The sequence below is a fragment of the Loa loa genome (assembly GCF_000183805.2).
Source record: "Loa loa unplaced genomic scaffold supercont3.42, whole genome shotgun sequence".
Classification (NCBI taxonomy): domain Eukaryota; kingdom Metazoa; phylum Nematoda; class Chromadorea; order Rhabditida; family Onchocercidae; genus Loa; species Loa loa.
In genome coordinates, this window is record NW_018108222.1 from 232,854 (window position 1) to 258,756 (window position 25,903).

At 33.8% G+C, this 25,903-nt stretch overlaps 4 protein-coding genes across 4 annotated transcripts in view; 3 read left to right on the plus strand and 1 right to left on the minus strand.

The window, feature by feature from the left end:
- The window catches only part of LOAG_04004 (U-box domain-containing protein), a gene marked incomplete at its 3' end in the record, with an annotated part of 9,630 nt that extends 1,086 nt beyond the window's left edge, over positions 1-8,544 (plus strand). The window contains exons 3-24 of the mRNA XM_020446475.1: positions 768-891; positions 1,255-1,318; positions 1,439-1,580; positions 1,833-1,927; positions 2,061-2,190; positions 2,580-2,735; positions 2,961-3,083; positions 3,148-3,249; positions 3,560-3,673; positions 3,922-4,011; positions 4,094-4,199; positions 4,411-4,643; positions 4,975-5,096; positions 5,247-5,348; positions 5,448-5,553; positions 5,924-6,050; positions 6,121-6,247; positions 6,585-6,864; positions 7,109-7,303; positions 7,622-7,799; positions 8,059-8,205; positions 8,480-8,544. Of these exons, the coding sequence (XP_020303187.1) occupies positions 768-891; positions 1,255-1,318; positions 1,439-1,580; positions 1,833-1,927; positions 2,061-2,190; positions 2,580-2,735; positions 2,961-3,083; positions 3,148-3,249; positions 3,560-3,673; positions 3,922-4,011; positions 4,094-4,199; positions 4,411-4,643; positions 4,975-5,096; positions 5,247-5,348; positions 5,448-5,553; positions 5,924-6,050; positions 6,121-6,247; positions 6,585-6,864; positions 7,109-7,303; positions 7,622-7,799; positions 8,059-8,205; positions 8,480-8,544 (2,928 nt within the window). The remainder of the gene's footprint in view (positions 1-767; positions 892-1,254; positions 1,319-1,438; positions 1,581-1,832; positions 1,928-2,060; positions 2,191-2,579; positions 2,736-2,960; positions 3,084-3,147; positions 3,250-3,559; positions 3,674-3,921; positions 4,012-4,093; positions 4,200-4,410; positions 4,644-4,974; positions 5,097-5,246; positions 5,349-5,447; positions 5,554-5,923; positions 6,051-6,120; positions 6,248-6,584; positions 6,865-7,108; positions 7,304-7,621; positions 7,800-8,058; positions 8,206-8,479) is intronic.
- A 2,655-nt stretch (positions 8,545-11,199) lies between these two features.
- Positions 11,200-11,840, minus strand: LOAG_04005 (hypothetical protein; the record flags this gene model as incomplete). Its single annotated transcript, XM_020446476.1, has 1 exon — positions 11,200-11,840. Exon 1 carries the CDS (start codon positions 11,467-11,469, stop codon positions 11,200-11,202), a length of 270 nt encoding a protein of 89 aa, XP_020303188.1. The 5' UTR covers positions 11,470-11,840.
- Positions 11,841-16,272: 4,432 nt separating this feature from the next.
- LOAG_04006 (pyruvate dehydrogenase E1 component) lies at positions 16,273-19,378 on the plus strand. The gene is made up of 9 exons (XM_003139543.2): positions 16,273-16,353; positions 16,524-16,688; positions 16,813-16,896; positions 17,113-17,239; positions 17,425-17,625; positions 17,947-18,086; positions 18,174-18,313; positions 18,421-18,556; positions 19,020-19,378. The coding sequence occupies exons 1-9, from the start codon at positions 16,315-16,317 to the stop codon at positions 19,197-19,199; spliced, it is 1,212 nt and encodes a 403-aa protein (XP_003139591.1). The 5' UTR covers positions 16,273-16,314; the 3' UTR covers positions 19,200-19,378.
- A 2,296-nt stretch (positions 19,379-21,674) lies between these two features.
- On the plus strand, positions 21,675-24,936 carry LOAG_04007 (pyruvate dehydrogenase E1 component; the record flags this gene model as incomplete). The annotated part of the gene is made up of 9 exons (XM_020446477.1): positions 21,675-21,701; positions 21,884-22,051; positions 22,383-22,466; positions 22,595-22,721; positions 23,023-23,223; positions 23,757-23,896; positions 23,989-24,131; positions 24,253-24,388; positions 24,778-24,936. The coding sequence occupies 9 exons, from the start codon at positions 21,675-21,677 to the stop codon at positions 24,934-24,936; spliced, it is 1,185 nt and encodes a 394-aa protein (XP_020303189.1).
- Positions 24,937-25,903: the final 967 nt, after the last annotated feature.

Below are 25,903 nucleotides of genomic sequence, written 5' to 3' on the forward strand. Positions count from 1 at the left end.
AATAAGCAAGTGAAAGGAATGGATTAGTAAATGAATGAACAAATAAATAAACAAACAAACAAGCAAATAAATAAACAAATGAGACATATATACATATGCATATATATACATGCATATACATATATACATACATATACATATATATATATATATATATATACATATATACATATATATATATATATATATATATATATATATATATATATATATATATATATATGTATATATACGTATATACATTATGTATATATATGTGTATATATATAATGCTATATATATATATATATATGTACATATATATATACATATATATATATATATATACATGTATATATATGTACACATGTATATGCCAATTATTCTCTTGTGCAGTACTGCATAAATAGCTTGAAATAGAATACCACATAACAGATAGATGCTAAATATTGATTTATATCCGCATTATATGGTTTGAGAAGTTTTTCGCCATTCATCCAGTGCTGCACAAACGAATATTATGCAGATTTCTGGATCAAACTGGCGAAACAGTCATAATTAACGGGAGGTGCAAGTAGAAGGGCAAGAAGAAAAGGAAGATAGATTTGTGGGTTAAATTATTTAATTTATTCTATACTTTGCATGACTAATAACAGCCGTTCTTATTGTACACAAGTACCGCAAAATTTCGAAGATAGTCAAAGATCTTAGGAGGTGATCACGTCCTCATAAATGGAGCAACAATCGTAGTAGACTTACTTTAATATTTTATTAGCATGCTATTTTAGGATGGAGAAGCATACAAACTGGACCGCCTTCGGAATCTTGTCAATCGTATTTTCAGCGGTGAAAGCAGCATTTGTTTGAAATCTTTGTTGGAATCAACTGATGCATCAACTTTTAGCAGTAATGGTATGCTTCTTTGTTACGAATGTGATGAAGTACGTTAATAACATTACTACTAGATTCAGAAGGTAGAAACAAGATGGAAATTGGAACAAAGTGGTGGACAGAACATACAGCTTACCAATTCAATGAGTAGTGTATTGCTAACTGTATCTAGAAAAACTTATGGGAAGATCTACATGTGTGTGATGAGTTTGAAAACAAGATGCGTAGGGTAATATTTAGCATATGTTTCCCTTCAATAGCATTAGAAGTCATATGCTAATGGTGACGATTTTATCATCCGAAAAATGAAAATGTGAGTGAACACAATTTTTTTTCTTTTTTTCATGAGTCCTTACATTATTTTAGAAAAGCGCAAATTTTCAGTTGACTTATCAGTCGTAATTGATGATATTTTCATGCGAGCGCTATGTAACATGCAGAAAAGCAAGTAAGTATACTTATATTGTTCATATTTATGTATTGGAAGCTTTTCACTGGACCAAAAAGATTGAAGTGCAATCACTGTTAAAAACTTGCCTGTAATATACCACCGATTATTCATTTGCAGCATGCAAGTCATGAATACAGGTAGAATACTGGGAAAACAACTCGGCGAACCGCTGTTTGATTTACCTCTAACTTTGCCAGAAATGGCTTTACATTATCTTATCACAACAAATGAAAAGTTGGCTACTGAAGAACAGAATCAGGTTTACACTGTGTTAATCTAATCCTCTCTCGAAATTTATTGTACCTAATCGAAAATGACATATGCTTTAAAGTACTAAGCCTCATATGATACCTTTTAAGATACCGAATTTTTGTAGGAATAATTAAGGGTGGTACCTTTGGGATACTGAATAAGGATAATTTTTAATATAATTAGGGATAATTAAGGAGGTGTAATTGAAAAGGGATAAGTAAAAACCTTTAGGAATTAAAAGATGACATTTGAATTGCAGTTTTTGATGGATTACGAACGATCCATCATTCCAGTTATTCAAAAAAGACTTTTTACTCAAGCATCTTTTCTTCTTCGTGGCTTCTATGGTGAAAAGTAAGCTGATTTGTTTTTATTCACTTACATTATGCTTATCTATATGGAATCTATATTTTCGTACTTCAACAAACTGAATCGATTTGGATGTTACTTTTAAATGTATGATTTGAAAATTACTGATCTGTTCCAGATTCACAGCCGAAGATATGATAGCGGTCTTTGTTCGAATGTTTTATCAGCAGCAAATACCAGAAAACTTTGCCTACAACTTGATAGCTTATTGTACGGATGAAGATAGTGATCATAATGCACTTGCTGAGGTTCATTCCACTCTTTTGTCGCACATCATATTCTCAAATTTCGCTTCACCATATATTTAAATTTAATGCAGCCAGCAGCTTTATTTACACACTAAAACCACTATGTTCAATCATGTATAACATACAGATACGAAATCGTACTCTATGTAGGAATATAGGTTACAGTACAATGCATCTTCTACGAAATCTGACTCCATCATCATTATTGAAACAACGAAATAGTACCAAAGTATTGAGGAGCGTACTTCCAGCAGTTTCAAGAGTAAACTGGGAAAATAATTTTACGTTGTTTGTCCTCTTTGGTTGATGAGTGTGTTCATCAGCGTTCCTTGTATCCAATATTCGAATCTGGAAATAGGAAATTGGATTTTATTTCAAAACTGTTTTAGATTTTCAACCCTATTTTGGATTGTGCGCAAAAGTCAATGAGTTGCCAACAAATGTCGAATAAGTGCAACAGGGAAGTGGCTGTTTATCCCTATTCCTTACTGAAATTCCTTGTAGGTGTCAGAGCATCAAGTAATAAGAGGCCTATTGCAGATTTGGTTAGATTTTTTTCTTTCTTTTATATCTTTCAGTGTCTTTTAGTCACTGTGAATTCCAATTATATTACAGGACACTTTGAATCTGTTTATTAACATATTTTGGTACAAATCAGTTCTATTGAATCTACTAATCGAAAAGTATGGTCGATTTAATCCAATCAGTTGTTCTTGGGAACTAAGGTTATCAGCTTTAGCTTAATGATTTGATTTGTTATCTTATTACAGCTGGTTTCACGGACAGATTTCATATCGGAAGTACACAGTGTTCTTGAAGGCCATGATTTCGCGAGACTGTGTTATTTGGGGCCATTCTTTGAATACAGCACAGCTCCTGCTGATAACGGAAACGTAAGAATAAACTTTGGATTCACCAGAATAACTCATTAAAGCATTCATGTTTGCCTTATTTCAGCTGTCTGTCTATATGCCATTTTTCGACTGCTCTCATCTTCCGGAAGATGAACAGAAACCAATGTTGTATAACGTTTATCAAAATGATTTAACACTTGTTAGGGTATGTTTTTTGAGCTTGGTATTTCAAGTAAATTTTTCTCCTTTATTATTTGTTATAGAATCCATTCTAAACATCTCATTTCAATGTTATAAGCAAGGCAACAGGAACTAAACGTACGGCATATATATCCAGAAATTTTGAGATAAGATACTGTCAAGATAGATTATAATCTATAATCTTGGTAGCTAGCTAATGATTTTTTAAAATGGTCATGCGGCATAAACTTCATATAGAATGGCCTTGAAAACTCCGCAGATCGCACTGAGAAAGTTTGTGGTTATTCTTGCCTGTAGTTTAAAATTGATTCCAGCGCCATTTACATCAAATACTGCATCAGTTGTTAGCAAATACTTCGAGCCGTAACAGAACGTTGGATTTCATTACTCGCGTATTATCAGTCAATATTAAGAGGAGACAGATGAATGTAAGTTTCGCTTACAGTATAAAATTGTTTGTTGGCTTTTTGTTTTCTAATCAATCAGTGGATCAGACAGAACACTTTGAAGGTTAATAACTTCAATCTTATTTGAATGGCTCATTTAAGGCTATCATTGTAATACTTTTTTTTTTACATCCACCAATTGTCTGAGTAATCCTGGTCAGAAATTCTTTTAAAGGAATTTATACCGGAGATGTTGAAGCACTTTGTTTGGTTTTAATGATATGTTTCAGCCAGATCATTCGAAGTTATCATCCAATGGTTTCATGTTAAATTTCTTTGATGTAATGCTGAGTTTGGCTGAAAAAGTGACATTTGATAAGGTAATTTTTGCTCTACCTATTTTGAATTTCAAACACGACATATTTTTGTATCCTACATTTATTATTTCTCTGAATTTTCAAGGTTAACACTTATTATATGTTCCATCCGAAATGCAGAATTGATTTTTCGGATGAAACACGGTTGAAATTGGACTTGGAGCAAGCAAAAGCCTTCGCAAAAATGATAGGTATCTTGTTTCCAAATCTGTTCTGAAAACATTCCGTTGAATGTGCATATGATTGCTAAGTATTCTGCTTTTGATTATGCGTAACTTTTATTGAAGGATCCTGCAGTGTTGCTCCTTATACATGTTTTAAAGTATCAGTAACCACTGTAGGTTAAACTGATGGGAATTATAAATAGGCTATTTCGAAAAGGAAAGTTTTCTTCGTTTTTAGATACTAATTTCGAAATTAAATTTCCCACGGAATGTTTCTTCCTAACTGTGCAAGCGCAACACCTATCACTATCAGCTGCGATTGGTCAATTAAAGTATTTGAAGAGGAATTTGCACGAAATTGAGCTTGGTTTAACTGAACTTAAAGTACAATTACGCAGATTATTAGCACTACAAATAAGAGAAAAAGCAATGATTGAAGCAAAACTGGAGCGGGCCAATATTTTCCGTACAGTATGTTTTCAATTCACTTCTTGAATTTAAATTTAAATTCCATGTGATGTGATAGCTAAAGGGTTTTCATGTTTGAAAGGTTATGCAGAAAATAGTCTCGATGAAATACATAGAAAGAAAGTTCGAAGTAAGTGGCATCCTGGCTAGCAGTTTGTATTTGTTAGTTAAAAAACTGACCTTTGTTTAACTTAGGGCTGCAAGTTCTTAGGATCAACCACGATCTCAGGTTTCTTTACTTTAGCATTTTCAAATATGAATTTTAAAGAAATGCAAGGATCTCACGAACAGCTCCAAATATCAAATTAAGAGTTTCATTCATATTAGTTTTCAGAGACTCATTCGGAGCATCATGTGTTTGGAAGCGGCTCTGTACGATCCGGTGTTTCTCCATCGAGCTTTGGAATTCTGCAGCCGTCAACTTACTTTCATCATCAACATTATTAATTCCAACTTGTTAGTGTCTGAAATTACTAAAACTTTCGTTAAGATACTCGACAACTCCGATTTTCTTTTGCTGGTTTTTGGATTTCCTTGCAATCTGTTCCATTTAATTTATGAGCTAAAATGCAAAAATGTCCTAGAATCCACTCATATTTTTTTCAGCATTAACGATGGTTTACTTCCTCCTGTAGCACCAGATCTTTTCGGAGCCATGCCGGAATTCTTTTTGGAGAATTCTCTCGACTTCATAGTGTTTCTACTGAAGTTAGTTACAAAATTGACAAATTGGAATTATATGTTTTGCAGAATTCATGGGTAAAGAAGAAGATATTACCTTATATAATAGTCTGATTAATATTGCAGGAGTAATCCGGTTATACTTCTGGAAAGCCGCTTGGACTTGCCTCAACAACTACTTGTATTTATTTGCAGCACTCATTATTTTAACAATAAATTTCTTGCAGCAAAGGTGTATTCAGTTTTCATCCTTATAGTATTATAAAACAAATAAATTTCGTTTCATTTCTTAAGCTTTCAGTAACGGCTAACTCTTTATATTATATTGGTAAATGAACATTCTGATTTTTTTTCTCGGAAAAATGAATTTTTACGTGAAAGGACTACGGTTGGGATGCGAATTACTAGACAGAGTTCACAAGGAAGAAAGTAACCTTTCAGCTTTCCTTTAAAGTTATGATGTGCGTTAAAATTAGTCGATCATGCTGCAAGAAGACAGTTCAATATGGTTGGGGTCGAATTTCGCTAGCATCGATTATCTTACATTAAAATTTGAATAATTTTACTCGTCCTGAAATCTACAGAATGAGAACAAATTTTAGATAGTGGAAGTTCTGTTCATGGTCTGTCCTGCAATTTTACCTGCTGCATATCAGTTCCACCTTTCTGTTATCAATTCTCCACTGGCCATTGATCGACTCTTTCCTAGTCTTGTTAAATTTTATGCAGGTATATAAAAGTTTCAATTCATTTTTCTCGGTTTTTTGGCTTTATTTCATTTTATCCCAAATGATCACAGATGTGGAGTCAACAGGAGCAAGCACGGAATTTTATGATAAATTCAATATCAGACGGTCAATCCAAGTGATATTTCGCTCTCTTTGGGAAAGTACAATCTACAGAAGTAATATTACTTCTTATGCAAGGTAGATTTTCCTATCCACTAACGTAGAAAGTTTACCACTAGCCCAGAATATATTTTGTTGGAGTGAAAAAATTAGAAGTTAAAAGCTTCAAACTTTTCTAATTCAACATTGAAATTGTTTGTCAAAGTTATAACATAACGATCTGTGATGTTTCTCTTAATCAATGATTTTTAATACTTGAATTGCTCCTCACACATGTTTTGCTATGAAATTCATTGCTCTGGTTTTAATCTTTAATCGTGCGCATTACTACAATCAAAAGATATTAGTATCAGCACAATATTGTGTTAACTATCAAGATCTGCTCAGTACATGGGATATATTTATCGTGTTTCAGAGAATGCTCACCAGATTTTATTCGTTTCGTCAATATGGTTATTAATGACGCAACCTATTTGTTGGACGAATCATTGCTTGCATTGAAAAAAATACACGACATTGAAACATTGAAGGAAAGTAATGAATGGTCCAATCTGAGTGATGAAGAACGTCAAATGAAAGAAGATGCATTGTTAGAAGCAAAGCGAGGTGTGCGGAACTGGTTGATACTTGGACGAGATACACTAGATCTTTTCACATATTTAACTGCTGATGCACCTGAACCGTTCTATGAGCCGGTTTGATTTTAAATTACGATTTTTATTACTGGCGTAGGAAGCGCAAATCTCATTATTTGAACTATGTAAATGATGATGCAATCGCTCGATTGTTGTGAAAAGGAATTCCTTTTCATTCTTATTTCTGAAATTTTGATCATTCTTTGATAAGGTTTATGGCATACTTGCATTCACTAAATCGTCCATTTCAAAATCCAGCTGATTTACTGAATCTTCACATTTCAAGAAGTTAATGAAGCTTCAGTTGCTCGGGGAACGGTTGGCTTCAATGTTGGATTATAATGTGTCACAGCTATGTGGTCCAAAATGTACAGAACTGAAAGTACGTGATGCAGTACGTCGGTTTATGTGGGAGCCACGAGCTTTACTGCAGCAAATAGTAAATGTCTACTTGAATTTGTCCTCAGAGAAATTTGCAGAATGCATTGCTAATGACGAGGTGATTTTTGGATTTGGTTGAAACCAATTTTTTAATTACCCTTCAATCTGTTTCATACTTTCAAAATTTCTTTTTTGAAAAATAAGTTGGGACTGTTTGGGACAAAAGGATTGCTCGATCAAGGACTAGTAAGGTATGGAATACTACTGCTATCCATTTATTTATGCTGCTAATGTTACATTTTTATTCAAAACAAGTTGCATATCTAAAAGGGACATGACTCGAATACCTGTTTTGATTTTATTTACCTGGATGAAATATATGAAAGATAATATTCATAAAAATATCTGTATTCATTGCTTAAGCAAACACTTACAGCGTTCGTATTCTCCCGAAGTATTTTCAATGGTGCTTTCGCGGTTAACCGCTAGTAATATTGTACCAATAAATGAGATTGAACTCTTGAAAAATCTTGCTGATATGACACAGCGAATCTGGAAGCAGAAAACTCAGAATGAAGAAGATTTCGGCGATGATGTTCCGGATGATTTTAGAGGTAATTTTGCCTTACAAATTGCTTGCAGATCGTTTTTTTACTTTTTTTACTTTTTTTCCTTTTTTTTCTCACCGCTATCCATTAGATGTTGGCACAATGATCCTTGTAATATTGAAATCCAGCGTTTTCATTTTTAGGTTACTTCAAGCTTCTAATATGTATCTTTTCCCTTGGGCCGTACAGCTTTGTCAGTTTCGACTATAATGTTTTGACTTTTTTTTCGAGTTCTATTTGCCATTCCTTCTTAATCTGATTGCAGATCCAGTAATGAACACATTAATGACTGATCCTGTAATTCTGCCATCAGGCCATAAAATGGATCGGAAACATATTATGCGTCATTTGCTCAGCTCTCAAACAGATCCGTTTACTCGCCAACCCTTGAGCGAGACTCAACTCGTATCTGGTAGTTTTATTCATCTCAATTTTTTGCTGCCTAAATTTTGTTAATTACTTCGAAAAATGTACCTTATTAAGATTGGGAGGGGATGACTTCCAGTAATTCAGCATCTTTTGAATTAATAATCCATATCGTTTATATTGAGGCAAAACCATCTTGTTTGTTCTATTTCGACTTGCGACCTTTGATAGTCTGTGTCTCTTTATAGTTCATTATGGATCTTGTTAGTATAAGTTTAAAATTATTATTGTTAATTCTGAAGACATTCTCACAATTCCAGATGATGCTTTAAAAACAAAAATTCGAGCATGGATAAAGGAAAAGCTGGCATCGAAATCAAAATGAAAAGATTTAAATTTAAAGCCTCAATATAACGTATTAACAGACAGCAGTATATAGCTGCGAAGTGCTTTCATTTTGTAATCCTATCAGTGCTTTGAAATTTCAGAGGTTTTTTTCTAAATTTATTAATACATTTTTTTGAGTGCTTTGTATACTATTAACCTGACAGGGAGGTCTGTGTTGCTGTTTTTTCCTGCCAGATTTACAACTATAGGTTTCTATTAGGGTATAATTACGTTATAGGAAAACAAACATGGATAAGTTAAACTGATAAAGACGGTCGTGACGGTTAAAAGACATGATGCAGTTTTTGATAACGAAGTGACCTTGTTATTGTCTGTCTATTAAATTGTTTGGATTTTGTAGTATTCCGTTTAAAGCCACTCTCTCACTTATGTGCTTTGTATCACAAAATATAGTTCTTCGAAAAACCGAATCACAGAAACCAATCTTTTCGGCTAATCTCATTTTCCGGTCATTTTTTAATGACCATCCATACTATCATCATTTTGCTAGGGTTGATTTCCTCCGGATTCTATATCCATACCGGTTTAAATACAGATAATGAAAAGAACAAGATAGGGTAGTGGTTCGAGTGTTGTGGGAATCTTTCAAGATTGGCTTTTTTTTCATAAATAAGTGAATATGTTTTATGCACTTTCCAATTATTTGATATGTTCATTTTCGCTTGAATTCCGTCATGCATATAAATTCTCCTTTAGTGTTGTTTTTATAGTGGAAATTGAATGTTCAAATACTGCTTTACTTGCTTTATAAATTAACACATTCATTCTTAGCGCTTCATTTTTCAAAACTGCTTCATTTCAACACTTTTATTATTAATAGGCGAAAGATTGGTGTTATCGATCTTATTAGGTTACCTGTACCTCTTCAGGATAGTCTTCTTATAGTTTTATTTTGAAATGATGTTTCCTTCATCGTGTTTTGAATTTCTACGTTCTTTTCGTCTTTGTAAAGTATATTTCTTTGAAGATATTACTTTGGTTCAAAATGTGTATTAATTCAAGATTTTGATGAACTGAATATGTGCGCAAATTATGGTGCAAGAAACAGCGATACTGCGAACAGATTATACCATAGATTATGGAAAGAAATAAATGAGTCGTGCTAAAGACGAGGCGTAAGAATCTGATGATTTTCAAAATAAATAGACTTATTCAAAATGAATTAAGCAGAAATGAGAAGTTGGGAGTAACATATTATAACTACAATGACCTAGAATTCCCGAACATTCGTTTTAGTTTACGTCATAAGAATTTTGTGGGTGAAGTATTTTTTACTCGTGCTTTGTTTCACTGATGACTCCTTCCGTCCAATGTCTTGTGCATAAAAATCTGAGATGCATATGTAACATCTTGTATAAATCGTTGACTGAATCTTTTTTAGTGAACTTTTCTGGTTATTTTATAATACTAGGGAATTTTCCGTAATATGAAGCATTTTCATGGCTTGATCGAAGATAGCGTTGCAGAATCGATTTGTATAACAAAACAAAATTGTGGTGTTTTTGTTTTTATTTTTGAAAGAAGGGAAATAATACACATCTGCTTCAAACGTCAGTCAATGTGAATTCTTTTTTTAACAAATTCAATTGAAATCGTACAAGTATTATGATTACTTCATGGAGTACTTACTTTATCCAAGGTTGTGAATTGATGCGACCCGGCATGTCACTTCATAATCCCACAGTTGTTAGAAATCGATAATAGTTGTTGCAGTAATTTCTTTTTCAAGTTGAATAAAATTGATTGGAACAGTGATCAATTTTTTAGCTTTGTGGGAATGTTTGAAGTGAGATTTGAGTGCTTATTTCAGTAATGAAAAAAATCAAAATCAACTTTCATATCGTTAGCAGAGAACTGACAGTTTGTATAGATGAAATTGTCTGGTCATCCAGTATGTTCCTCATCCCATCTCATACCGGATAATAATTTTTCCTGAATAAAACATCGATACCAAATATGTTATTAATTTCATTCTTTCCCTGATCAGATCATTAACAGCAGAGCAAACTACGTCTACGGCTGATTTAATTTTTGCTCTCGTATACTTTTCCTTCCGAAAAAACTTCATAACTAATTGTCCAGTGGTTCTCAACCTTTCCTTGACTAGGGAGTACTTTAGCTTTTTCATCTCTAGCAAGGACCAGAGATTCAAAAATAATAAATCCTGTTGATTTGAAAATAAACTTCATTCGAGACTTTTAAGTTATTAGTGAAACTTAGAATAACAAGAAGAGACACAATTCTTTTAATAGCCCTAGCGGATCGCGGTTGGGTTGCGTTTGGGATCGCGACGATTAATTTAATCGTTTCAAGCAATTTTATTGTTACTATGCCAAGCATCCATTTGGTTCCCAACTTACTTTCCGGATGTAGAAGAATGATAATTACACGGTACAAATAAATTCCACAAAAATTTTTCAATCAGTTTTCCAAAACTAAGCTGCAAATCACTGGTTATCAAAATTCCCATAACACCATCTAAGTCGACCAATTTTCCATTGGGTTGTATTTTTTCATAACGATCCGTTTATTCCTAACATAAGCCGTGTGTTTGACGTAAGCAGTGTGTTTGACGTCCAGCCCTTCCTCTTCCATTTTTATCTCACTATCTGGTGAGTATGCCCGGGATCTTTCAGCATTTCGGGAATTCGAGTCGTAGACCCATGAAATCCAATGCCTTCACCATCGTGATACTATCCTTCATCACTTGTTGTGCAAATGACCCAGTGATCTCGAATCCCAATTCGATGTTTTGTTTACTGGGAGGAGGAGGGATAAAAAAAGCAGTGAATGATGTAAACGGAATGCTTTCTTCTCTTATTCCTGGACCTGACTCCCACATTTGCAGTGAAATCTTTAACAGACAAAGCGAATGACGACAACAGCATAGTACAGGAGACATACACTCGTCAGTTTGAATTGGTTGGCGGTGTTGTCACTGTCCACATGTAATTTTCCCACATTTTTTTTCATTAACGTTTTGTTTAATTCCTTTGATGGTTTCATGCATTTCAAATTAAATGTTATAAGTATTTTATAGCATAAATGATTGGTAAACTGACAGCAGTTTCGTGTTTGCTTACCCCATATTTTGCCCTATTTGTTGTAAACAACGTCGAATAAAAGGACAGAGACATCCCGAATAACATCTCTTTACTCCCTTTCTTCAGTGTGGAAGTATTCTTGCTGAAGTTCGATACGTCCGTACCTTCGAAATTCATCAATACGATTTCCCTTCTTTCTTTCACTATCCTCATTATTTGTTTCACTGAATTAACTGTTATAAATACTTATTCATAAGAGCTTGCTGATGCTTTTCATTTTGATAAACAATCATGAATTTGAACATTGACACTTAAGCAATATTTTTTTTGATCCCAAATAGTGTCATTATTTAGAAATCTGTTTATGATATGACTAAAATGAACCAACGAGATACGATTTGAATTTTTTTTGCATTATTGCTTCATCACATATAGAATTGAATGGATATTTCAACTGTTCATGAATTGCAATTTCAACTGATACATTTGTTATAATATAGTATGAAATTTATTATTAACCACAGACAGACAAGTTTGATTCATACTTCTTTTTCTGAATTTCATTGTTTTTAGATTTGTGAATATAATTTTTTTGGTGAGAATTTCACATGCATCTTCCTTGGTAAAGAATTCCCATGCATTTTTTGGTAGAAATTTCGCATTTATCTCATCTGCAGAAATATCTTAAGAAATATAGAAGCACTGACATGGATTGAAACCGGGAACCTGTTCCCTTAAGTACTGTTTGTCCTTGAAAGTTAAAATACCCAAGCATTTAAAAGTTACAGAACTCCAAACAAATCGATTTTCGCCATTAGTGAATTACTTTATCACTTTTTCCTGCATTTGAAACCAAAACATTTTTTGTTAAATGTTTTCATATAGGTATTAGAGAAAAAAAGACTGCACATATTTCAATATTTCAGTACTGCTCTTACTTATTTACAAATAATACTAACAGTGCAGGATTACAAAACCTGTAGTTTTACAGTACACCTCGGAAGCATTAATTCTTAAACATTAATAACGAGCTTAATTTCAATACATATTAAATTTGCAGAATGCTTCACAATGTCCTCATGCATTTCCTATTATTTCCTACTATGTAGGAAGAATAAAGAGAAGAAAGCAGGTTCCATCGAATTCAATAATCGATATTTTAACTCTCAATAATTAAATTTTGATTCTTGTAGGAGTTTTAACATCGCAATGGATCATCTTGTGGCTTCTTCATTCTCTTCAAATGATAAGAAAACTTTGTAATTTGTTTCCTATAATTTAATTATCAACAAAATTTTAGTTTATCTTCATATTTCCCTCGAAATAACTACTTTTTCTTTTTTTCATTAAAAAAGTAGAAGATGCAATTATCGTTGAAAATAGATATTTGAAAAGTTGTTTATGTTCTTATTTCCTCTCCGTCCTCATTTAGAGCCTCCGTCTTAGCTGTATGTATTTTTAGCGTTTAATCATCTCGTCAAAACCGATTCTTGGATAAAACAAAAATAACAGCTGTTCCTTTTCCTTCTTTTATAGCAAATATTCAAAGAGCAATTCCTCTTTTTCATAATGCTAACATAACAACAAATATCCCCATTATATTATCATGGCTAGGCTTCACGAACGAAGATATGGAAAAGGCTTTATTCGTGTTACTGCAAGTACGCTCATGGCTAAAAAGGTGATTCAGGATAAGTAGATTCAGTTGCAAAAGACATAGCGGAAAGTCTCCTTTTGGCAAGGCACGGTTTTTTCTCCTCGAGATAATTGTGTTATCAAAGAAAGCAGCAACGTTATAGATAGTGTGTTTTCGTGTCTTCCGACTGGAGGCCAGAGTGGACTATTGATGAAACCGAGGCTGAGACATTATTTCAGGGATTATCTCCTTTCTGGGGCTCTTCTGTCGACCCGGCGGCAAGTTCATTACAAGCATAATCTTTGGAAGGCCTCAATCCTAGAGTGGCCTGCCCAGCGCAGCTATGTCTTCAGTAGCATGGCTTCAATACTCCTGACCGCTGCCTGTTCAACGAGTCACATTAATCATACAATCAGTTAAATGAATATTTGGGATTGTACGGAGATAGCATGATGGAAGTGTCTGAAGAGTGCAAATGATAGCGGTTTATGACCAGACCCATATAAAACGTAGGCAGTACAATCGCTCTATTCACTAATACCTTCTCTTCAAATGTTTGTTGCTCCAGACTTTTATGAAGTTTTCCGAAAGTTCTGTGTCTCTGTTGTTTATCTCTCTTTCGATCTTACCATCCGAGGAAATGGTGCTTCATAGACAGTTGAACTGCTGGATTTGATTGATTTGCTTATGGTGATGTGGGAATGATGGAAGACTTTCCGAAATGTAGGTTGGTACAGAACTTCTGTCTTCTTCAAGCTGACTTCCAGCCAACAAACTCAGCAGGCTCTGCAAAGCATTCGGAGTTGCGGAGCTACTTCTGTGAGCAACGCGAGCAGCATCATCATCAAAAAGCAGCTCGCGACAAGATGGTTTAGAGTTTTTAATATGAGCCTTTAGTCGCCTTAGGTTGAAGAAGCTTCCATCGCTACGATGTTGGATGTAAATGTCATTTTCTTCATTGAAATCTGCTGTGGCCCTTTAAAGCATCATGCTGAAGAAGACTGTGAATAAGGTTAGTGCGAGAACAACCTTGCTTCGCACTATTGGTTATTGGGAAGGATTCAGAGAGTGCACCGCCATATGCAATTGTCGGACTAATACCATATGTGTGGTACTCCTGCTTGCTCTGAAGCCACATTAGCTTGGAGGTAGAACTTTTTTTGATATAGCGGGTACCAATCTGTTCAGAAGTATTCTTGCAAGGATTTTGCCAACAATAGAGAACAAGGATATCTCGGTAATTTGAGCGGTCTGATTTTACTTCTTCTTATATAGGGTGATAATGATTGCAAGATGGAGATTTGGTGGAAGTTTGCCTTTTTCCCAACAACGTACAACGAGTTTGTAAAATTTAGCATGGAGTGCTTGACCTCCATGATTCTATACTTCAAGTGGGATTCCATCAGATTGCTAGTTTTCACCTGCTGTATGGCCTTAAGAATTTCTGCCATAATAGGCCTATATCCAACTCACTTTTACCGATTGTTGCGTAGTGTACTAAATAGCTGAACCTTGGAATCTACAGTTAGCATTGGAGAGAGCCTGAAAATGTTCGATTCAGGGTGGAGGTTTTATCTCTGAGAAGCCCATCTGCGCTGAGTAGTAAGCTTTGAACGTAGTGTTGGAATTGTGCACTGCTTTCAGAGCCTCATAGAATCATCTGTGGTACATAGTTGAGCCTACCCTAATCTGCACGTAGTTGAGTCTTTTCTGCTAGATTGATTCACCGCTTTTGCTAGATGTCTTGAAGTTTCTATTGGAGCTTGCTGCTTGTAAGATGAAAGGTTGCTTACCTTACATGGCAAGATGGCTGAATGAGGTGTATTTGGTGACCAGTTCTCCTTGTCAACAGTTCTGAATCTCTTGGTTGTTCTTTATCATCAAACCATTCTTTGTTTTACCTTGAAGCAAATCCTACGGATTCTTCAGATGATTGCAGGATGCTGTTTTTAATGTTGTCAAGGGAATGGATGGAATGATTTTCAGGTCTAGTTTGAAGGTTTACCTGAAAGCTGTCTCTTACTATAACTTTTTGAAGATTGTTAAATTTTGAACTTCCTCTTTGGTAATGCCACTCTTCGTTCTGAGTTTGAAGTAGAGCTAAGTTGCATCTCATAAATGGATAGTCTCTGTGACATTTTGCGCTAAGCATCACTCGGATATGACAGACAGACATCGCGAATGTTTCTCTCGCACAATAAGACATAATAACAGCACACGAGTGTCAACTTGTGCACACCTTTAGAAGCAGATGTGTGCCTTTGTCTTTTTGTCTTTGTTCGATCGCGTCAAAAGATGCTCGTTGGCCACGGTTCACCAACTGGAGATGAGCTTTGGTTAGGCCACCTTTTCTAAGCCTCCGTAGCAGTGCCTTCCTTGAAAAAGGCTACTTAATCATTCAGAGTGTTACCGGCAAGACTGTCATCTCCGGGTGACCAATGTCCTGAACCGCCTCCATCCAGGGTTGGCGGCTTCCAGCATGCCTGGTCGCTTGCCGTTACATCCTTCTTCTGTCGATATAGGGCTTTACGAATATTGATGTATCATTAAATCTGCGCGGAGGATTCTTTACGTTAGGCACAACGTGTGTGGAACTAGCCTAATCCTTCTAAGATTCATCTAACAAGGACTGATGAGCTTGGACGACGACAGCGAAGTCCTTTTTCTTCTCCTATAGCAGTATTCAAAAAACATTTCCTCTTCCTTATGATGCTAACATAGCGACAAATATGCCCATAATGTACAGTATGTATTTCATACTATAAATCCGTGAATAAGATCCTTTCTTATTTTTCCCTTCATTCATTCTCTTCTTATATTCATTTGAGGTGAAACATTTCCTTCACATTCTTCTGCACTATTTCTATAGATTTTATGACATGACGTGTATCACTATTCATCAATCAAATCGTTTCATTATTAGATTTACTTAATCTTTAAATAATCTAATCAAGCCGATCACTGGGATTTTTTATCACGTTTATTCGTATACTAATAAGAATTGTTGGCATACATTTTAAAGTTATTGCAGAGAAAACTTACGAGAAGTCAGTTTGGTTTGGCAATTATGATTAACTTTCTTTCAAATGTAATTAGAGCATCAAAGGTAAGGGTAGATGATAAACTTTTTTTCCACTCTTTTATAAGCTTCGGGAGGGATTGAAATACTTGGTGATTTCAAGTTATTTCTTTTAGTATTAGAAATCGTCCCGTAATTCAGAAATCGTCCCTCATAAAAAATGTCATGATTCACTGTTCAGGTTTCATTATTTCCAGGTGCCTGTACAACAACAATCACTGGTAGCATTTTCGATTCGTTTAGCTAGCAATGAAGCATCTTTTCAAACGAAACCATACAAGCTACATCGATTGGACTCTGGGCCATCAACGAATGTTTCTGTTACAAGAGATGATGCTTTGGATTACTATCGTAAAATGATGGTTCGTTTCGTTAACTTCAAATATTGCTTCTGCTTCATCTTTTCTAGAAACACTAGGTAACATTCAATTATATCCGCTAATTTTACAAAAATTAACTAGTTTTCTAGGGAGCAACGTATTGCAGATAATCCGACGGATGGAAACAGCGGCAGGAAATCTTTACAAGGAGAGACTTGTCCGTGGTTTCTGCCATTTATATGCAGGACAGGTAATAATTTTTGTAGGTTATAGTCGGACAAGCTTAGCATTTCTTGATCTCTTCGTACGACTTTCAAAATATATATCTGAATTAATCGATTTATGGTAATTTTTCAGACACTTTTTATAACAGTATTCCTCTTTCATATCCTTTTGCATTTCGAATTTTCCCTTCTCTCCTGTTCACATCTGTTAAAGAGTTAAAATCAAAATATTTTATGATTAGGAAGCGATCGCAGTCGGACTTTGTGCATCGAAAGACAGCGAAGACGCTATAATTACTTCATATCGTTGTCACGCATGGACCTATTTAACTGGATCGGGAATCACACAAATCTTATCGGAATTAACGGGTTAGTAGTAAAGGAAGCATATTTCCACAACTTCTGAGCCGAATTTTGATGAACACAGTACTTGGAAAGTATCCAAAGTGGGTAAACTGACAAACTGGGATGAAACACCGAAAATAGACCGTTGCGGTATACAAATTTAGATTACAATGAAATTGAAGGTTCCTGGGATGTTCATCATTTTTTAGGTCGACGTACTGGTAATGTGCATGGAAAAGGTGGCTCCATGCATATGTATAACAAAAATTTCTTCGGCGGTAACGGCATTGTTGGCGCACAACAAGCACTTGGTGCCGGCCTAGCATTTGCTCATAAATACAATGAGAAAAAAAATGTTTCATATACTTTGTTTGGTGATGGTGCAGCAAACCAAGGACAACTATATGAAGGTCCCTTCTCCTTTCTTAATCTTTAATAATTTACTACTCTTTGTGAAAAGAGTCTTACTGATGAAGAAGTTCCAAATTGAATTATCCAAATTTATCGAATTTATATCAGGTAGTCATTCCATCAGTGCACTATTGTCAGGAAGCTGGTAGAATTCTGTTGTCATGAAGTAAAGAAAATTCTTCGGTATTTATGCAAACAGAAGACTTGAACATTTTTAAGAGAAAGTTGAGACTACTAGAGACAAGTGAACTTATTCAATTCTTCAAGTAGAAATGAGAGAGCTGTTCCACTCCCACGTCTAAAACAAGGTATTTTTTTAGTCATTAATATGTGTGCTTTATGGGATCTACCATGCATATTTATATGCGAAAATAACGGATATGGTATGGGTACACCAGCTGGTCGTGCATCTGCTGTAACAGACTATTACACACGTGGCGATTATATACCAGGTATTTGGGTAGGTTTTATAATGATCGTTTTAGGAACTTAGTCTGCAATAGCAATTTATCCTCAAATAATCAACAGTGTTTTGAAATAACTCTAGGCTGATGGTATGGATGTTCTTGCCGTTCGAGAAACAATCAGATGGTCGAGAGAATATTGCAATGCCGGAAAGGGACCTCTTATGCTAGAATTTGCTACCTATCGATATTCTGGCCATTCCATGTCTGACCCGGGAACGAGGTTCGCATCATTCAGAAATTTCAGAGGTTCTAGAAAAGAAACAAAAAAAAAGAAAAATGAATGGCTAACTTCTGTTACTACTCTTAGCGTATCACATGTATTTTTAGTTATCGAACTCGAGACGAGGTACAGCAAATGCGCAAAACTCGCGACCCAATCACAGGTTTCAAAGATAAGATTATTGCTGCCGGATTGGTTACCGAGGAAGAATTAAAAGGAATCGATAAAGAAATCAGGAAAGAGGTTGTCCCTAGCTTTCCATATTTGAAAAACTAAATTACATAGCTTTTGATAAAAAGTTATTCTTTTCAAATTGTTTGGAAATTTACCTCATCATCAGCAAGACCAGAAAATGCCATATTCTATAGTTCCATGCATACTACTATATGATGTTTTTTCTATTTTTTATTTTGAAAAAAAGCCTCCATGCCTGCTCTCAAAACATTATACCTGATCTGTTTTTTGTAGTTGAACTGCTGACAGTTCTAATTTCATACTTGTGGAGTAACGTTGAAAACTTGTTGCTGAAATGAACGAAAACTATTTTTTGAGTTCAAAAATTAAAACTGGGAAAAATGTCGAAATTGGTAATTTAGTTTTTAAAAATAAAAATAAAAATCAGGTAAACGTGCTGTAAGTGTCACAATAGATTCCGTTAAATTTGAAGAATTGTATTGCTGTTATTTGATTTTTAATTTTTTAATAGGTTGACGCAGCTGTAAATATTGCACGGACTGAACCTTCACTTCCACCCGAATCTCTTTACTGTGATATTTATCATAATACACCTCCGCAATATGTACGTGGTGTCACTCTGGATGAAAGCGTCGTACAAAAGCATTGCAGAACCGAAGACTTGATAAAATCATTGAAGTTGAACTGTTGATTGTAACTATTTCCACCTTTATACTTTGTAAAGAGAAAATGAACCATGACATTTTACATTTTCATTGAGCAATCGTTTTCACTTTTTCATTCATTTTCGATTCCAAAATATTCCTTAGTAGGTCCAAGTAGGTTTTTTGTTGTTACCATCTTACAGTTCCCATCCTTATTAGCTTTTTTGACTACGTCCTTTTTGATAATATATATTTCATTTTATTGGCGGAAGTTATTAGTATTATACTGCTGCTATAAATGAAGTGTATTCTTTCGAGCAAATTATACTTTTGCAGATTTAATGTAGAGGAATTTGAAGTTGTAAATGTTTCACTCGAAGTGATTCATAAATAAATTATTCCATTAATTTCTACACTGTCTACTTCTTTTACACGCTGCATTGTTTTTTTTTTCTGAATATTCAAAGCGATCTTCTGGAACCAATCAAAAATTAAAATGTAAATATGTAACCGTTGATGAGAGAATAATCCAATGATGGTAAGAAGGTTCAGAGTTTATGGACCAAAAGACTTATGAAGCCAGTTAAAAGCAGAGATTGATTTAAATATGAAACTATGAAGTAACAAATTAAAGGTTGATGAATCAAGAAATAAGATAAAAATTGTAAATGCATAAAAGGATCAGAACATATTGTTTTTTGTGTCAAAAAGATCGAACCAATGAATGTGACGATAAGTTGATGATTGTCTTCTAAGTGAGGACATATGAAGATGACAGATTACAAGCAGGCAGCAAGAAACATATTTTCTTGTCAATCCTAGAAGTTCGAAGTTTGTTTTGGAGAAAAGAAAGTATGAGATGTGAAATTGAGCGCATTATGTTGCAAAATTTATCTGTTGTCTGTATGGGTTTTGGAATGGAGAGATTCCCAAGAGGTTGTCAACATAGCTGTTTGACAGGACGACGAAAAAAAAGCTTTCTCTAGTACTCAGTCACAGATGAGGGAAAGATTGGGATCAAGATTATAAGAAACAGGCATTACTGATGGATTGATACTATCGATAATTGTGAACAACAGCAATCATGAGGCATATTTCAACGAGAAAAGAAAAACAGAAATGACTGTAAAATGATAAGAACACTGATCGATCAGTCTAGGAATACGTTTGAATTGATGAGTGATAGCCACGTTTCCTGCATCCACCATCAAATGGTCACAACTAACTAGATAGGTTACCCGAATACTTCAATCTAGGCACGTTCCTTAGTCCTTTATATCCTTTCTCGTAGAAAATAACTTTTCCATAGTACTGCTTCTTGTTCACTTTTGAGTAATGGAGTGAAGGATTCGGATTCCTTGTTATGGTAAAGAAGTATTTAAAGGATTCCTGAAGGATTCCTTATCATGGTAAAGAAGGATTTAAAGGATTCCTTATCAAGGTAAAGAATTTCCCAAGAATCCCACGCATATCATTAATGCGAAGATCGCACATGCGATTCGTATTCCAGGATGATCTCTGATCATCAAACCAAAAATGAAACATAGAAATGAATACTTAAGCAGAAGCTTGTGAGCGTGAAAAATCGAAAATTTTAAAGATGATATCATTGGAATCGAATAGCAATTTCGAATAATGATATGGTCGTGATATATGGATGATTGAAAAAGCGAAAGTATGGGATGTTAAGGCGGAGAGAGAGGTCTTGAATGATAACGGGGAAGCGGTCTTGAGGAGCTGGCATATCCGAAGTCGAGAGAATGCGGGATTCAATGGGCCGGATTGCTATTTTTTGTTTCTTTTTTTGTCTCGAGGAGTATAATTCTAACTGAAAAATTTCGAAGTCTTTAAAAGTTATCACAATGCAAGCAAAATGTCTGAACAGTCTTATCTGTGATCCAACGTAAACAAAAAACAACTGTTCAAATTTGATACTTATCTCAAATACAAATTCGAAATTCAAAATTCTATCTTTGCATCTCAAATTTCAATATTATTTATGAATAAATTTATTCTAACAATCTATTTAGCATAAATTTGAAATAATAATAACAACTTACCTGTCCTAACCTGGTCCGTTTGAAGCTTGACCGCAAACCTGAACTGGAACTTAAGCTCTTCATGATAATCATTAATCCGGATAAGATAAATAACTTACAGTTGGATCAATCATTCTTGAACTATATGCAATTATTTGTAATCTTAAAGACTGATCAGGAACAATTGATGGTTTTGCTTTATTGGCTTAATAGTGTCTTAATAGTGTTGAACTTGTTGATAATTCAGGAATGACTTACATAGGAATGGCTGATAATTCTAGATGATTGGATGACTAATAATAACTCCTAATACAGACTGTTGTTTCATTGTATACTCATCGCGTCAGATTGATTATGCAAATTTTTTTAAATTTTTAATTTGATAAGATTCATTACAGTAAATGCAATGTCATATTGTCAGTTTTGTGGTGGTGTAGAGCGGTGCATATTCTTTGGATCTGTTGTAAAGCTATTCAGTGAAATATGTTCATCGCTCTATCTATTGCTAAAGTAAGAATAATCATGGGACAATTTTTTTTAAATCATTCCTACATCACTTCTTCTAATATCTGATATAATATGTTATAGGTTCATTCAAGATTTGCTTTTATCTTTTCATCATTAAAAAATTATTCGAAATCTTTCATAATGAAATCAAACTTCAAATACTTATAATTATCTGTCATTATTAGGCATTTTCTACATTACGACACCAATCATTCATCGTTCAATCAATTCGTCATGTTAGTGAAGCATCATTCCAAACGCAACCATTTAAACTACACCGATTAAATTCTGGTCCATCAACAAATGTTACTGTTAACAAATCAGATGCACTGAAAATGTATAGGCAAATGCAGGTATCATTCTTTTAATAAGGTATCAGTGAATTAGTGAAAGTACTATTTAGGACCATTAGAATGTATTATAGCCAATCTTCTATTAGCACATCTATAAACTCAGTTTTATAAACTGTTCTTTAGCCAGTACCAATTTCTACCACATATCAATGCTATCATATCATTTGATAATTTGTATCTAAAGATGAAAACATCAATGTTCACGTCAGATTATAAATAACATTTATTTATTATCTTTCTAAAAAATAAAATATTTTCAAATACATTACGTTGTAGTTTTATTCCCAAAAGTTCCTTAAATCTTTTAATAAAATTTTTTCAAAAAATTTAGGTAATTCGTAAAATGGAGCAGGCATCAGAATTATTGTATAAAGAACGAAAAATTCGAGGTTTTTGTCATCTTTATGCTGGACAGGTTAGGAGATTTTCTTTTTTTTTTTGATAAACTATTTATAATTGCAGTTTTGTTAATGGATAACTTTCAACTTATCATCATTTTATCAATACAACGATCAATAAATAAAGATTATTGATATGGTTTAGGAGGCTTGCGCTGTCGGGCTTTATGCTGCAAAAGATCCTGATGATGCCATTATAACTTCGTATCGTTGTCATGGATTTGTTTATTTGGTCAGAAATAGTATAAAAGAAGTACTTTCTGAACTACTTGGTTAGTTTCACTTTAAAAAAGTTCAAATTTAACACTGATAAAACATCAGTGTCATTTCGTTTCAATTTGTGACTGTAAACGGAAATAAAATATTGAAATAGCAATTCCTAATAGGAAATGTAAGTAATATTCAGTTATTGTAAATGAGAGATTACAGTTATGTTTGCTATCGCAAAAGTAAAATCATTTTTATTCTGTAGGTTTATTTATGCTATTGACATCATACTTTGAGACAAATATTCTCCGAGATTAAATGGTGAACTTCTTTTGAATGACATTTAATATCTAACTCAAAATTTAGGCCGTTCACATGGTAACGTCAATGGAAAAGGTGGTTCAATGCATATGTATGGCAAAAACTTTTATGGCGGTAATGGAATTGTTGGTGCGCAACAGCCAATTGGAGCTGGCATAGCTTTTACAATGAAATATAAACGCAAGCCAAATTTATGTTTCACCTTATACGGTGATGGTGCTGCAAATCAGGGGCAACTTTCGGAGGGTAATACTTACTTTTATCTAATGTTTGAAGATCATATATAAAAAAAAAAAAAAGTTTGATATGTATAGAAGATAGTACGTTTAATCTTTTCATTTTATTTTTCGAAACTTCCTAAAATTTTCAGCAATTCGATAATCCATAAAATGAAAGAAGCATTACATTTATTATGTAATATTTCCTATAATTCAGGAATATGAGAGCAATTATTAAAATGTTTATACAGCTTTATGCAAACTGAGAGATTCGTTGTTTTTCATTATTTTCAAGTTCGTTGCAGAATTCCAGAATTACACTATTAAACATGACAAAATATCATATTATAGTTGATAAAAATATACACTATTATAGTTAATTATCTTTCAAAACATAGCATTGCATGATTTGATACAGTAAGCGAATTACGCTTTATGATCAGGAATATTACTGTACGTTTCATGACCAGGAATATTACTGTCAAAGAATTCAATAGGAGCAGGAAATAGCTTCAGGTATATTATGTAAGGTAAAATAAGCTTTAATCAGTACAATTTTAGCGGCAAATCTTTGTGCTTTATGGCGTCTACCATGTGTTTTCATTTGTGAAAATAATGGATATGGATTGGGTACACCAATTTCACGATCCTCTGCATCAACAGATTATTATGCTCGTGGCGATTATATTCCCGGAATTTGGGTAAGACATGTCTTTTTTTTTCAATGAGAATATAAAAGACTAGAGAATTTGCCCATTAATCAAAGTGACAAATTTTTACGAATAAAAATTAGGTTGACGCCATGGATGTGCTTGCGGTACGAGAGTCGATTAAGTTCGCCAGAAAATATTGCACTACTGATGGTAACCGTCCATTATTTATTGAATTCGCAACCTATCGATTCTACGGTCACTCCATGTCTGATCCAGGAACAAGGTGATCAAATTTATTGAAGATGAACATTTCAAGCATAAAGTTTGTTCAAACCATTTAGAACTAGGCCTCGAATTATTCTCTTTTTTTACATTTTTAAAATTTAACTGTTTAAAACTTACAGCTACCGAAGTCGTGAGGAAGTACAAAATGTTCGTAAGACATGCGATCCGATTTCGCTGTTAAAAAATAAAATCCTAGCTTCTAATTTGGCTACGAAGGATGAAGTGAAATTAATTGAAAAACAAGTAAAAGATGAGGTGATTCAATGACAAACGACATTTTTACTTTAAAAAAAAAATGCTATTTATAAGCTGAGAAAATGTTGCCAAAAAAAAAGAACTTTACTTCTTCCAATTTCCCAAAGTATTCTGGCAATACTATCATTCAAGAAAATAGTTAGTTAAAATTAACTTTCTTCCCCAACTATTGGATTCCAGCATAAGATTCTTGTTCAAAGTAGTTATCAACTTTCATATCTTGAGGAGCAAAGCGGTTCCTTTGATCTTTGCATTTTCACTCATTATATGTTTGAGAGTTGCAAATAGAGTTGTCTCAGTAAATTATTAATATGTTGGCTGTTATTTGACCTCATTAAATTTTTTTTTGACCCTCTATCATTTAACCTTATTAAAATGACTAGTTCCAGGTAAACGAAGCAGTTAAGTTTGCAAGGGATGATCCGGTAATTTCTATGGATGCACTTATCACTGACATTTATCACAATACGCCACCCATTATAGTTCGTGGTCGTACGATGGATGATATCAAAGTACAGCCGTATACTCGAACGAGTGATATCATTTAGAAATTCCAAAAGTGTCATCTAATTAAATTAATTGTGAATGATAAAATGATAAATAAAGGTTAGTTTCAGGTAGGCTGTTATTTGTGATTTTCATGTCCACTCTAGTAATTGTTGCTATTTCAACAAATTAACAACACTACAAAACATTACATTTTTTTAGCTCAAATTTGGAAGAATTTCTAATTTCGTTAACAGAACTTCAATCATCACATATAATTTACAATGATGTAGTAAGACTATCCGATCATGATTCTTCCTGATTATTATAAAATATAGGGAAGGGTTTTTGATGACAACAATCGAAGTAGAAACAGTTTTCTGGATATTTGATTAGCGGATGAAGCCAACCTGCATATTAATTATTCAGCATTTATTAGTCTTTTTAATGCAAGCATAATCTGACCAGTTGTTTGATTCAGAACCGGCATACTTCAACACTCAAATTCATACTTGAATGACCAATTTCCACTTTGTTTTATGGTCATTTTTAAGGAACAAAAAATTGGAATCCTTCAATTCAATAACACGTTTGAATGCTTTATCATTTGTCTTTTTGAAATTCTCTATCAACTCCATTAAAAACTCTATCAAAGGCTTATCTTCTCCTTTTAAAAAGCCATCAGTGATCCAATCGATGCTTAGCTTTTTACAATAAATAACAAGTTTAGCTGTAGGAGATCAACATTTTTTTTTTTATTCATGACAATGATTAAAATAGAAGCGTCCCTTAATTTACAACCATTGAATTATCAACTTGATGTGCTAGGACCTTCCGATAAGAATGAATTATGATGAGACGGTATGGGATGTATGTATTCGCAAAATATTAAAACTAAATTTACCAAGAGAACGGGGATATAAATACAAAGATGACCAGCTGTCAATTGGCACAATCAACAGTAAAATAATTGGGAAGGGAATATCAGAATAAAGTTTATACAGTTATGCTATTATTGAATGGTATTTT

Bases quoted from the DNA above. Each gene is read 5' to 3' on its own strand.
- LOAG_04006 (XM_003139543.2), top strand. From the start codon at position 16,315: ATGATTAACTTTCTTTCAAATGTAATTAGAGCATCAAAG. The intron at 16,354-16,523 runs GTAAGGGTAGAT...CATTATTTCCAG, and splicing joins ATGTAATTAGAGCATCAAAG to GTGCCTGTACAACAACAATC. The intron at 16,689-16,812 runs GTTCGTTTCGTT...AACGTATTGCAG, and splicing joins ATTACTATCGTAAAATGATG to ATAATCCGACGGATGGAAAC.